The sequence below is a fragment of the Theobroma cacao genome, chromosome 2 (genome assembly GCF_053813885.1).
Source record: "Theobroma cacao isolate CCN51 chromosome 2, ASM5381388v1, whole genome shotgun sequence".
NCBI lineage: Eukaryota > Viridiplantae > Streptophyta > Magnoliopsida > Malvales > Malvaceae > Theobroma > Theobroma cacao.
Genome location: NC_142640.1, coordinates 10,676,022 through 10,690,449, shown reverse-complemented (window position 1 = coordinate 10,690,449; position 14,428 = coordinate 10,676,022). Strand labels below are relative to the sequence as shown.

General features: G+C 32.4%; 1 protein-coding gene across 1 annotated transcript; it reads left to right on the top strand.

Annotated features, from left to right (window-relative positions):
• Nucleotides 1-1,993: 1,993 nt before the first annotated feature.
• Nucleotides 1,994-4,231, top strand: LOC108660432 (Pentatricopeptide repeat (PPR-like) superfamily protein). Its single transcript, XM_018116554.2, is given in 2 exon segments — nucleotides 1,994-3,668; nucleotides 3,671-4,231. Coding segments are annotated over 2 exon segments (1,965 nt in total). The 5' UTR covers nucleotides 1,994-2,197; the 3' UTR covers nucleotides 4,165-4,231.
• The last annotated feature ends 10,197 nt before the right edge of the window (nucleotides 4,232-14,428 follow it).

Genomic DNA, 14,428 nt, shown 5'->3' with positions numbered 1-14,428 from the left:
CGCGCATTTATTTTTAATGTTTTTCATTTTCTCTCTGGTGGGAGGCAGATAGCTCAAACAATTGAGCATTTATTTGAAACGATATTTTTAAGGGCACTTTGATCTACTCATGTTTGTTTTTGGATAGAAACAAATAATTTTATATGGGTGATTATTTCTGAAATCACCTTATTACGAGGTCCTTTTCTCACAATTTTCTCAATCCAAAACCTTCTTTCAATCACTCTTCAAAGGACATTTTGGTCTTTCTTGCTATAAATGATGCCTTTAACTTTTTGACTCTTAACCGTATTAGTCTAAAGTTAAAAAAATTAAAACTCAATACCACATAAATATTTTAAGGCACAACCACCTTTTATATTATTTTTTCAATTTGAGCATATTCTCTTTGAGATAAAAAATCTACTTATTCTCCTTCAAAAACCTCGATAAAAAAAAAAGAAAAACTAAAGAATTTTTATTTGAAGGCTCTGGAAACTTGAAAATGGATGAAAATAGGATTTTGAACCAGACCTGTTGTTGAATGACAAAATCATAGAAAAAATACAAATCAACACATTGTTAAAAATAGGATTTTGAACCCAAAAAAAAAAAAACATAAAAGAGGAAAGGAAATGAAAGACCCTGGCAGATGCAACCTACATGGGATCAATGTTGGTGAATCTTCTCTTCTTCAAATGACAGTGACCAAGAAACATCAACAATTTCTTTGTATTTCTTTTTTCCTTTCAAATCAAAATTCCTTTAGTTAGAAAAGCTAAAGTTGTGAGAAAAAAGAAAAAGAAATCCAATGAGAGAAGAGAAATATGTTCAAGCAACTGAAGAAGAAGGGAATTTGAAGAATAAATGTTGATTATTACAAGATTCTTCAAATGGATCAAAATACAAAAGATGAAAACTTGAAGAAAATATATCAAAATTCTTTTAGTTTTCTTTTATTAAGGTTTTTGGGAGAGAAGAGATTAGTAGTTTTTTTCAGAGAGGGTATTTGTGTATAAAATATTTATGTAATATTGAGTTATATTTTTTTTAACCGTTAACTAATCATGGTAATAATCAAAGGGTTAAAAGCATTATTTTAAAACAAAAAGGGTCAAAATATCCTTTTAGGTGATTGGAAGGGATTTTTGGATTATCCTCATTAACAAAAGCCTTGTAAAAATGCCTTTGAAAAAAAAAAACCACCTTTGTTAAATAATCAACTCTAGTTAATTAGGCCATAAGAGATCCACCCATAGATTGCTCAATTTACAGCTATCTTCATTGTGTGTGGATAACAGCAAACATTGTATATACGCTCATTACATCTCAGCCTATGGTTGTTGGGGATCATCATTTGGAGGCAGTTTCAGGATTGCCCAGTCCACTACTTCTAGGGCCTAATTGCCTCACCAGGTAATTAGCACCCGATACCCAAAAGCCCATAGAGCTTAGAAGAATAACCTTATAAAAATATAAGCTAAAATATTACAAAAATCTCATATGCGCCTATGTCCTATGACTTATAAACTTTTTTATTGACGGAAAGATGTCATATTTATCATGTGCCCTAATGACTATTAAACTCAGGATCAATTAACATCTTTTATACACGTGAATATTAATGTGACTTTTTTACAAGATAAATTATTTAAATGAAAAAAATTCTTTCTTCAGATATAATTATTCCAATCAGTCAAGTTTGTCATGTTACAAAAATCATATCATTTGTCACAATTGTGAAGGATGTTAATTGACCATAAGTTTAAGGATTGTTAAGGCTATGTCATACCTTTTGGTCAATATAAGTTTATTTGAGTAAAATCATAAAATAAGAATTTATTTGAGTATAATAAAGAGATAAGAGTTTTGTTTTAAAATTTTTTTGAGATAGTTTAGGAACATATTCAGATTTTTAACAAAATATATATTATAAGATAAGATTCAAATTTATTACTCTATTTAAAGTAATAGATCATATTTAATGAGTAAAATTTTATCATTATATTTTTTAATTAGGAGAAGAGGGATATAAGTCTTGCTCCTCCCACTGAGATTTGAACTCAGGTTACTGGATTCAAAGTCCAGTGTCCTGACCGTTAGACCTTGTGTCTACATTTCGGAAAAGTAAAAGTTATCCAAATACAAGAGCGAAAGAGTGATTTTATTTCATCAGGCACGATTCTCATTTCTCGCCGGTTAGCACCCAAAAACCCTTATGAGAAGAACCCTGTTGAAGCCTCTTTATCCCGGCTCTCTATCCCGTCTGCAATCTCCACTTTTATCTAGTCCCCACAGAAATGTTGAGTCACCGCCAAACCCTCCTAAACTGTTATCCAACCCAATCTCCATTTCCTCCTCCAGGTTCATATTCACTCCGAGTTATCTTCCTCCTCCCGAGTGGATAGAGCCCTTTTTTAAAGTCTCTGGTTTAGCCTCAATATTTCCTCGAGACTTGCAGCCATCTCCTTGGGTAAGCAAAATTGTCAATCTTTTAGATGGTTCTTCTAACATGGAATTAAATTTATACTCGTTTTGCCACAAGTTCTTGATCCAGTTGTCTCCAAATTTTGTTGCTTTTGTTTTAGCTTCTGTTGAGGTTCAAAACAAACCTGATGTTGCTTTGAGGTTCTTAACATGGGCTGCTAAGCAAAAGAAATATACCCATAAGCTGGAATGTTATGTTTCTATGATAAATGTTTTAGCTTTAGCAAATGATTTGGTAAAAGTAAGATTCTTATTTGGTCAACTTAAAGAAATGGGGTCTGTAATGACAATGTCATCAGCAAATTCTTTGATTAAGAACTGTGGGGGACTTGGGATGGTAGAGGAGTTATTATGGGTATGGCGAAGAATGAAAGAGAATGAGATTGAACCTAGTTTATATGCGTTTAACTTTTTACTTAATGGATTGGTAAATTCTATGTTTATTGAATCTACGGAGCAGGTTTTCAAGGTTATGGAGAACAGTAAAATTAGGCCAGATGTTGTCAATTATAATACCATGATTAAAGGATATTGTAAGGCAGGAAAAACCCAGAAAGCAATGGAAAAATTACAAGCTATGGAGACAATAAATTTGGAGCCAGATAAGGTTACTTATATGACATTGATGCAGGCATGCTATTCGGAGGGGAATTTTGATTCTTGTTTGGGTTTGTATCATGAAATGTTGGAGAAGAGCTGTGAAGTTCCGCCTCATGCGTATAGTTTGATTATTGGAGGTCTTTGTAAAGACGGGAAATGTCTTGAAGGATATGCTGTTTTTCAGAATATGATTCGGATTTGGTTTAAAGCAAATGTGGTGATTTATACAATTGTGATAGATGCATTTGCAAGATGTGGAAGGATGGAAGATGCATTAAAGCTATTTGAGGGGATGAAAACTGATGGGTTTGAACCAGATGAGGTTTCATATGGGGCCATCGTTAATGGATTGTGTAAGAGTGGAAGATTAGATGAGGCCATGGAGTATCTCAGGTTTTGTAGAGCTAATGAACTGGCAATTAATGCCATGTTTTATTCTAGTCTAATTGATGGGTTGGGTGAGGCTGGTAGAATGGATGCAGCTCAGAAACTTTTTGAAGAGATGGTTGAGAAAGGTTGCCCACAGGATTCATATTGTTAGAATGCCCTTATTGATGCCCTTGCAAAGTGTGGGAGGGTCAATGAAGCGTTAACACTCTTCAATAGATGGAGGATGAAGGATGTGATCAGACAGTTTATACATATACAATACTCAAAAGAGGACTGTTCAGGGAGCATAAATATGAAGAGGCAATGAAGCTTTGGGATATGATGATTGATAAAGGTATCACACCAACTGCAGCCTCTTTTAGGGCTCTCTCAATTGGGCTTTGTCTATCAGGCAAGGTGACTAAGGCCTGCGAGATTTTGGATGATCTAGCACCAATGGGTGTTATTCCTGAGACAGCTTTTGAAGATATGATCCATGTGCTGTGCAAAGCAGGCCGTATCAAGGAAGCCTGCAAGTTGGCTGATGGTATTGTTGATAAGGGTAGAGAAATACCTGGAAGAATTCGAACTGTTCTAATCAATGCCTTGAGAAAGGCAGGCAATGCAGATTTGGCCATGAAGTTGATGCATGGTAAGATTGGTATAGGTTATGATAGAATGGGCAGCATTAAGAGGCGAGTGAAATTCCAGATTCTTGTTGAAAGTTGAGTAAATTGTATGACACAAAGGTGGTCTTGTTTTATTGTCTAAACTCACAGAGCTGATTCTGAGCAAATGCTTTATCCTTGTCCTTCACATAATTCGGTTTAAGAACTATCACTTGTCTGTTCGCTTACTAGATAGCAGTCAAGTAACCAATTCTGTTCAGCTGCTAGGAACATCCATCATGTCATGCTGCAAATCCTTGGGCATGCATCCAAGGTATGTACTTGGTCACTCCTTAAGAACAATTATTTCAAATATCATATGTAGAAAATTTGCCCATACACACAACAGCACCTGATTCTGGTACTGCCATAGATGTATGGTACAAGGTGCACTTTTGACTAGATCTTATAGATAATGTGTTCATCAAGTTGTGACTCTATATCCAAAGACTTTGGAGATTTTGCATATGACAGATCTCTCTTCCAAAAGGTATAATATTTCAGACCCAAGCAAAATTATGGAATATCATTTAGGACCACATATAACTTAATTTGCACAAATAACTTTATTATAACTTAACTGCAATTTTTTAGTTGGTTCTCTTAAATGAATTGTGTAGAAAATGTTGCACAAGCAAATATTTTTGGTGTCAAGAGAGGAAGCCGAAGTTTTCCTTATCATGGCTATCATTTTCTAAAGTAGCTTTTGGTATCATTTTCAAGATCTACATGGTCATCTTATTGTCAGGGTAACCTTTTCACAGGTAAGTTAAGATTATCATGTTTGGTCAACAATTATCAATTATTGGGGATTAAGAATCAGTGTGTTTGGTATCACGTAAAAATCAAATATAATTTTGTTTAAAATTACCAAAATAATGATAATATTTAATAATAATAATTTGAATATTATAAAGATAACAATTTGTAAATATTAATACTTTATTTATTGGATATAAGGTATAATTAAATGATTTAATCAATAAATGTGAATATTGTATTCATTAATAGGTAAATTAACTTCTCAAGTACTAATTACAAAAAAATATTTGAATGAATTAGAAAATAAAAATATATTTATTAAAATGATAATGAATTTGCTTAGAAAACAAAAATTATATATAACATAAAAAGAAGGGCAAAGAATAGCATGTAATGTACTTTTGAATTTGGTAGAAAGAATATTATTCTGAAAAAGACAAATATTTAATATATAAAAATGATTACAATTTTGTGAAAAATGAAGCTTTATTCACACATTAAAAGGGTAATATTGTTCATCATTAATTTTACCAATCACTTCACCTCGGTGAAAAATTTTGTTGACCCTTTCAAATGGGAATTAGATCACCTTCCAAGGCAGTAGCTTAATCACTTTTGGTGATCCTAGATCACTACTACTTAGAATTACTGAGTTCCTACCAAATACGGTGATATAATCACCAACTGCAGATCACCATTAATTTTGAGGTGAGCATCCCATACTAAATGCCACCAAAGAGTAAAGGCCACCGATCTAGATTCTGAATTGCTTTTGGTCATCCTCTCTTAACAACTCTTATAAGGCCCCCTAAAAACCTACTCAAACAATATTTAAATTAGTCAAATTACCCTCATCTTTCTTTTAGACATGAAAGGCTCATTTTAAATTTCATGATATCGAAATTAATGAGCATAATGGCTTCCTACAGTTCTCATGTGTCATTAAAGTTAAGTAGGACTATTTCAACGGTATGTATGTTACTAGTTGTTATGGTTTTCGAACTAAACTGCATTTACCTAGGGCTTCAGGATACCATGTTGATGTTTACATGAATAAGTGCTGCTTATCTCGGTGTCTATTACTCAGCTTTTGTTGTGTTTTTGTTTCTGAGTTGAAAGATAAGCAGGGAAAAGCTAAAATGAGACTCACAATATATTTTAATTATTTATTTGGACAAGCTTATTGAAAATTGCAGATGTTTGCTTATAATAGCTCATCTTGCTAAACAATTAATTTGTATCGAAAATATTTTTAGAAATTAATGTTAAGCAATGTAGCCAGGTGTAGAATCGTGAAATTTCTTCAACCTAATACCAGCAACCAACAAGAATTATAACTGACGTGATTCTCCTCTTGAATGTTAACTTAACTGGTTTTTCATGGGATAGGGTTACTGTAAGTTGTAGCTTCAAATGTCATGAATTGACAATAAACAAATAACAAGAATGGTGACATATGATGAAGTTCAATGTGCTTACTGTTGAGAATATCAACGATTACATGATGATAAGTATTTCTGATTTCTAAATGTTGTTATTAAATGGGTTTCCATTAATTAATTTATTCTGTAAAATTTAGGAACAACTCTTAGGTGTTGCTAGAACAGTGATTGAGATATTCAAACGAGGGCCATTGGATATTAATAAGATTTGAGAGCAATATTTAACATCAATATACATGAATACACACGAGTAGCTATTAAGTCATAACCTTGTTCTAAAAGTATATATTACGGCTAGGGACTCGTATTCTGTTGATCTCCCAAAATCTATTCTTGCTTCAGCAGGCATGTGATGTTACTCCATCTATTTTAAAGGCCCTGATTGCCCCAGCTGTTTGTAAACCTCCTACTTGCGTTGCAAGAGGCACTGGAGGTGTGATCTTCTAAATATGTTCTTTTCTGCCTCTTTTCTATTACCTAATAGAGTGGCTATTTGTTGAGCTGACGAATCTATGAGCGTCCTCTAGCATGGCCCCTACACTTATGGGTTGCAAAATTTCTGTCAAAGCTGTCAAAGCTGAACAATATTATGCTTGTACAATGTAGTGGTGTTGGTAAGTTACTTTTGTCTAACATGGATTTGCCCAGATTATAAGTTTTCCTCACTTGTAAAATTTTATATTTCAGGGTTTTCTCAATTACGCTCTGAGTTGTAAGCATTGCCTGTTTTTCTCCCTACCTTGTTTAACACTGGCCATAAGTCTATGCATATTTACCCTCGTCGGCATGTTGGCTTCCTCCTCTTCTTTGATGCTAATTAGTTTGTCATTTGTTCTTATGTTCACTGTTAGTTTTATCTTTTCATCTTTAATCATGGAAACAATCATTATTGCAACGAATCAAGTAACTATATTTCTTACCTTCTTTTCCAATGACGGAATATGCATTTAGCATGCAACAAAAAGACACATTTCCTCCTTCATATGATAGGGGCCAAGAAGGGATCTACGGACCATGCAACAAAGCACATCAAGTCAATTATAATGTCCTCAAATATCGTACAACCATGTACACACCAGCCAAATGGCAAATTGTTCACTTGATTGATTCTGTCCTCTCTGTTACTCTCTTTGTTTTACATAATGATCTTTTGCTAATAAGTTGATGCAAAAAGTAGTTGGTCTCATCAAGCAGTAGCGGATATGATTACTCTTTGCAGTGGTCCCCTTTAATTAAGTCCTGCTATCTATTGCCAGACCCTTTATGCAGTGTCTTTACTTATAAAGCAAGTAAATTCCATTTCCATTGCGTAGTACTTCCCTTTTTCTGGTACATAAATATCTTGGGGCAGATAGGCTGCTCCGACCCTCAGGCTAGTGCGCAGATGTAGAGTTTCTCACTTGCCTTGTGGCAAGGCTTACATTCTGGATAGCACCAAGGAGCCAGTGGTGCTTGTCATAGTGCCTGTATTTTTTTTTTTATTACAGACTCATGGTTGCCATTAACAGGAGATTAAGACTAAGGTGTCAATGCCTTTTGCTACATCTACTGTCCAACTGGCTTCATTGCTAGCAAGCCGGATGTGTAGGATGGGTTTTAGAGCAACTCTCAAGGAAGAATTAACATTCAATCAAATTATGATCTCAATTTTGTAGAACTCTTTGAACTTTATTGGTGAGATAACTGTCTTGGTGAAAATCAAAATAGTTGCTCTGTGTATTCCATTCTAATTGATAAGAAAACAGGCAAGGTTTCAAGAAGGATGAATTGCATAATTTGGCTTCATGTGCATGATCATTTGATTTTGCCAAAGAAAAATACTGACTAATTTTCTCAATAAGAAGTGGTATATTCTGGTGGTTGATGAGTTTTTATTCATTGAAGGTAAAACGTAAATGGTTAAAGTTTCTTATCTTACTGACTTTTATTTTGCACAGGTAGCTAGAGTTTGGAAGCGTCCATCATCCTTTAATGAAGGAGGCGTGAGATTGAAAAGACTGGTTTTCTGCTATTCTGTAAATTCTCTATGGTTGTTTCTGGTAATCAGCAAGATAAGAGGGCAAAAAAAAAAAAAAAAAAAAAAATCTCTTTTTTTTGAGTTGTTAGGAAAAGATGATATAATCTTTTTAGTCTGTTCATTTTGTTGGGAAACATGATTGCTGGAATTATTTGAGAAGTCATGTTTATTTATATAGAAGATAATGACGCTGAACAATTGGATGGCTATATTTGTCTCCTTTCTATTCATTCAACTTGGATTCTGTAATGAAGTTTTGAATTTCAGATATCTGTTTAAGAAGGGAGCACCACTTGATAGTGTTGTGATTGGTGTCGGCGGGTGTTAGTAGTAGCTAACACAGAGGCCAAATCTTTTTCATTCATGTCCTAATTGCCCCACTAAATCGTCAAAATCATGTTCTATTTTTCTTGTGCTTAAAAGCAATAAGATTCTTGACAAGCATTTGCGTACAATATCTATGCCTTTAATCAAAGCTCTAGAAAAGATCTCCTTTGTCCTTTTTTCGGTCTTTCTGCTGTTGTCTTTTTCATTATTTGTTAGCTATTGAAATCCTCCATAAACTTTTACAAACTGGAAGTCTCTTCGAAGAGATCATCGCAAAGGATCAGGAAAAATGGTTTTCCGCTCACAACTGTCAAAGATGTCGATAGACATTACAACAACTCTCTCGCTGGGACTCCAGAATTTTTCGTTGGTTGCTTCCTGTATTTTTTGTGGACATAGCAAGAGAGAGGGAGCGCGATAAATTTAGCATCCACCGAAGGTGGTGGACCTCAAACCTATAGCCACAGCACAGCTGTAGCAACAGTTATGGTGAAACAAGAGTGATAGTGACTGTACAGGTGCCATCGCAATACGAAAATGAACATTAGCCAATTATCAATGAGTCAGAATTCAGCAGGGATAAGAGAAAGAGTCTTTTTTCCTTGTGAATTGTTTGAAAGGTAAAGACCTCTAAGCTTTTGCAAGAGCTGGGGCATGGGGTTCCAACCCTAGCCTGAAAGTCGTCCATCCTTTTAAGACGATGAGTAGATTGTCCTCAAGGGTGAGTACATGACCAAGACTTGGGTCTTACTTCTTAGTGTATTACCCTTAAAGACAGAATAAGGTTAAAGGTAGGAATTCTTCCCCCCGTCGGTACCTTTATGCACATAAAATAAAAACATCTTTTTAGTGGTTAATACTATTCTTGAATGAGGACGTCAGTGCCACGCAACAAGACCCTAACGTCGCACCTTGGTTGCAATACGAGTCATACTGTTCATGGGCTCGTAGGGCGTCGGCAAAATTAGGTCATGGACCATAATTTCATAATCATTCGTCTTGCCCTCATTTTCCCTTTTTTCACCTACGTACCCAAAGAGGGGACAAAAGGCTACCATTACATTAAAGGGTATTCTTATCTTAGAGGTATCATATCGTATCTTAATGGATTATAAGATCTTTCATAGGCATCTTTCTTGTATTTTCCCCAACAGACAATAGCACATGAATATCCAACATTTCAAATCTAACGCTAAGCTAATCATGAAATCAACGAGAAGTTGTTAGGTATAACATTTTTGTCACCATAAATCTAACGAAATTTATACTTTTATCTTTTCAGTATAAATCGATATATTAGATTACGCTTTTTATTAATCTAACAAATTAATTATTGTTATAAACTAACATGACAATTTTTCTAACAAAAAAGATATTTTGAAATTTGATTTGTTCAACTTGAAGTTGATATGATAGGAAAAATGTATATGTAATAATTTCTTATCATCGCTATATATGTTGATTGTTGAATCTGCCCCGGCTTACATTGTTTTTTTTTTCCCTATAGACAGTCATAATTTTAAACCTTTACGTGTTTGGTATGTGTAAAATTTAAAAGCAAGATAAGATATATTTTTATCCTATATCCTATTTGGTGTATACATAATTAAATGTACGATAGGATTACATAATGATATGAGAATTAATTACCATTAACTTAGGTATGTAAGTTTTAGAGTAAAATAGGAAATGTAAAGTACATATCATCCAATTTCATGGGATTAAAATTAATTTTTTTTAAAGGATTGAGTTATTCTATATTGTATTTGAAATCCGATCCTCTCTTTTTTAGTACACGTCAAACATGGGTAGTGTAATTGTGATTTTATTATTTTCATTATCTTTCCAGTTATATATATATATATATATATATATACTCCACAGGAACGATACCAACACTCCGCAAGAACGAACCAAATTGAAATGTATCAATTATGAAAATATTGTATTGGTTATACAACCAATACATTTCACCGGTGTGGCTCTGATACCAACACTCCGCAGGAACGATACCAACACACTGGTGAAACAAGTCTCTGTAGAGGACCAATACATTTCAATTGCTTTTCAAATTTTATGGTTTCATTAAGAGATAAAAACATTTTGAGAGCCTTAACTCTTTAAATTCAAACTCATAATTATAAAATGATAAAAAGATCTGAACCTTTAACTATAATATACAAATTATATTACAAAGCAATGAATTTTGTAGTTAATACAAAGACTTTAATTCACAGCCCAAGAGGAGAAACACTTTTAATATAGATAGATATGACTAGATCTCATACAATGATTCCTAAAACAATCCAATGGCATGAAGTACAACTTCCAAATAAATTGAAAATAGAAGAAGCTACAAAATTAGTAATTGTTCAAAATATAGAAATAAATCATATAGCTGAATATAGAGATGGTTCAGTAGAACTTGTCTTCAATAGGCCTCCAAGAATACCTCCCAGACAATCTTTTGATCAAATAACATTTTCTATACGAAGCATTAACATAGAAAATCCATCAATAACAGGGACAGACTTTAGAACTGCTAGAGCCTCTGTTTCCTCAATACCTTCAATAGTTAGGACGAATCTACAAAGAGTAGACAATTCCTCCAATATACCCCAACTTGTTTATACAACCCAAGAAAATAGTTCAACAAATTCTCCCAACATGTCACCAACATACTCATATATGACAAATAATCCAAATTTAAACTCTAACGAAGAGTAAAATTCAGAAATATTTGTCTTAGAAAAGGAATTTGAAATACACAAGGAATGGGACAGAAAACAATTTTATTCAAAGAAAAACAAACAAAAAAGAGAAAATTACTTTAAAAGGTATGATCAACAAAAAAATGAAATATTGAAAGAATATTATAATTTTATGAACAAATATAAAATCCTCATAGAATTCTTTGAGTGGTTTGAAAACTATTATGAACAAACAATAAATGTAACAAAAAATATAAACAAATGGCAAACTAATAAAGGAGAAATAGAAACACAACATCCTCCTCTTACAGAAATCCAATATACTCATAAAACACAGGAATTAGAGCTATCCCATTAGGAATGAGAGCACCTGAAGTAGGAGAGAATATATCTTCAAAAGACATAAAAATAATAGTTGAACAAATAATTATACAAATTTAAGCCTACATACTATATCTCAACAATTAGAAAAAATAGAAACTATAGTAGAGAACCAACCTAAGATCATTCAAAATTTACCCATTGAAGAAAATAAAAGTGAAATTTCAAAATCCTTAAAACCAGTATTTACACCATTTGAAGTACGTAAGAAATATCATCAAGAACAACAAAATCAATTTCTACAAGAAATACAAGATAGACTTGATGCCTTAAAAAGCCAAAATTCAGGAATAGTAATTCCAGAAACTCCAACTCAACAATCCCGTACAATCCATGCAATACAAGAACCAAATTCTTCAGATGAATCAGATAACCAGCAAATTAATAAAATGATTTGGAGAGAACCACAAAAATATTATTACCCAAAAATTACAGCACCGGATTTAAATATTGAAGAAAAACCAATATTCCAAAACAAATATAATGCTAACACAATTTATGAATGGAACATAGACGGAATGTCTGAATACAATATTCTTAACATACTCCAACAAATGATAATGGTCTCAAACGTTTACAAAACTCAAAATCAAACTGGTCAAATCTCAGATCATGCTATAGCACATCTCTTAGTTGTTGGATTTACAGGACAACTAAAGGGATGGTGGGATAATTATCTTACAACAAATCAACAACAAGAAATTCTAAAAGCCGCCAAAAAAGATAATGAGGGCGACCCTATTTTAGATAATCAAGGAAGAGAAATACAAGATGCTGGTGCAACTCTTATCTTCTCAATATCTAAACATTTCATAGGAGATCCCTTTCACCTGAGAGATAAAAATTCAGAATTATTATCAAACTTAAAATGCAAAAAATTAACTGATTTCAAATGGTACAAATGTATGTTTATGACAAGAGTAATGCAAAGATTAGATAATAACCAACCTTTTTGGAAAGAAAATTTCTTAGCTGGACTCCCTACATTATTAGGAGTAAAAGTCAAGAATCAAATAAGAGAAATATACAAAGGTATAATACCATATGAAAACCTTACTTATGGTGAACTTATAAGTTTCACTCAAAAAGAATGATTAAAAATTTACCAAGATTTAAAACTACATAGACAATTAAAGAAAGAAAGAAAATTATGTGCAAAAGAATTAGGTTCATTTTGTCAGCAATTTGATATTAAGAATGAACTTTCCTTTTCAAAACCTTGTTGTTCCACAAGGCCAACAAAACAAAGAAAACAGAAAAGAAATCTCCAAGAATATTACCAAAAACCAAAATATAAAAAATACAGAAAACAAAAACAAAAACAAAATAAACCTAGCAATATAGACAAAACAATAAAATGTTTTAGATGTGGAAAAACAGGCCATATCTCAAAATATTGTAAAATAAAAAAGAAAATTAACCAACTTCAATTAAGAGAAGAAATTGAACAGAAAATCAATGAAATACTTCTGGAAACATCATCTTTTGACACAGATATAACTATCAATAATAAATCTTCCGAAGAACTGCAAATAGATGAAATACATACAACATCCCAATCTTCAACAGAAAGTGAAAATTTAGTCCAAGTCTTAACCAAGGACCAAGAATTTATGATTGAAATCATTGATAAAATACAAGATACAACACTAAAGAAAGAATATCTTCAAAAATTAAAAGATTCAATAAAAGAAAAACCTGAAAAAACTATCTTACATGAAGAACCCATATATAATATTAAAAATATCATTTTTGACAAAAATGAAAAAACAAAACAAAAAAAGATAACCAAAGAAGAATTAAACTCAGAAATAAAAACCATAGAAACAGAAATTTCCAAACTCAAAAAAGAACAGCAACAAAAAAGACAACAGGTTGAACTCTTAAAAAATACAAAAAATCAAGATCGCCAAAACCTCACAAATTCAGACATAGAAAACCAAAACACGCAAGAATATATGATGGTTCTTACTGAAGTCTCTATCCAAAGATATCTAATAAAAATAACACTTTTAATCAATGAAGAATTCCAATTAGAAACAATAACGCTGTTTGACACATGAGCTGATCAAAACTGCATCCGAGAAGGGTTAATACCAACAAAATATTATGATAAAACAATAGAGGCACTAAAAACAACAAATGGTGGAAAACTCAAGATCAATTTTAAAATACCAATGCCGAAATATGCAATCAAGGAATAAAATTAAAAACTCCCTTTTTACTAGTTAAAGACATGACCCAAGATATTATTTTAGGAATGCCCTTCATCTCGTTATTAAAACCTTACAAAGTAACACACCAATCCATCACTACAAAAATACTAAAAACTAAGATAAGTTTTCCTTTTGTAGAAAAACCAAAAATAAGAAATATCAATCTATTAAAATCTTTATCAATTTATACACATCAAATTAATTCCTTAATTAATTATAAACAGAGTCAAATTGCTTACTTAAAAGAGGAAATTTCTTATGAAAGGATTAATCAACAACTAAATAATAAGGAAGTCAAAAAACAAATTGACCAAGTCAAAAAAGAAATAGAGGAAACAATCTATTTTGAAATTCTAAATGCTTTTTGCGATAGAAAGAAACATGAAGTAGAATTACCCTATACAAAAGATTTTGATGAAAAACAAATCCCCACAAAATCCAAAGCAATTCAAATGAATAAAGAAATGGA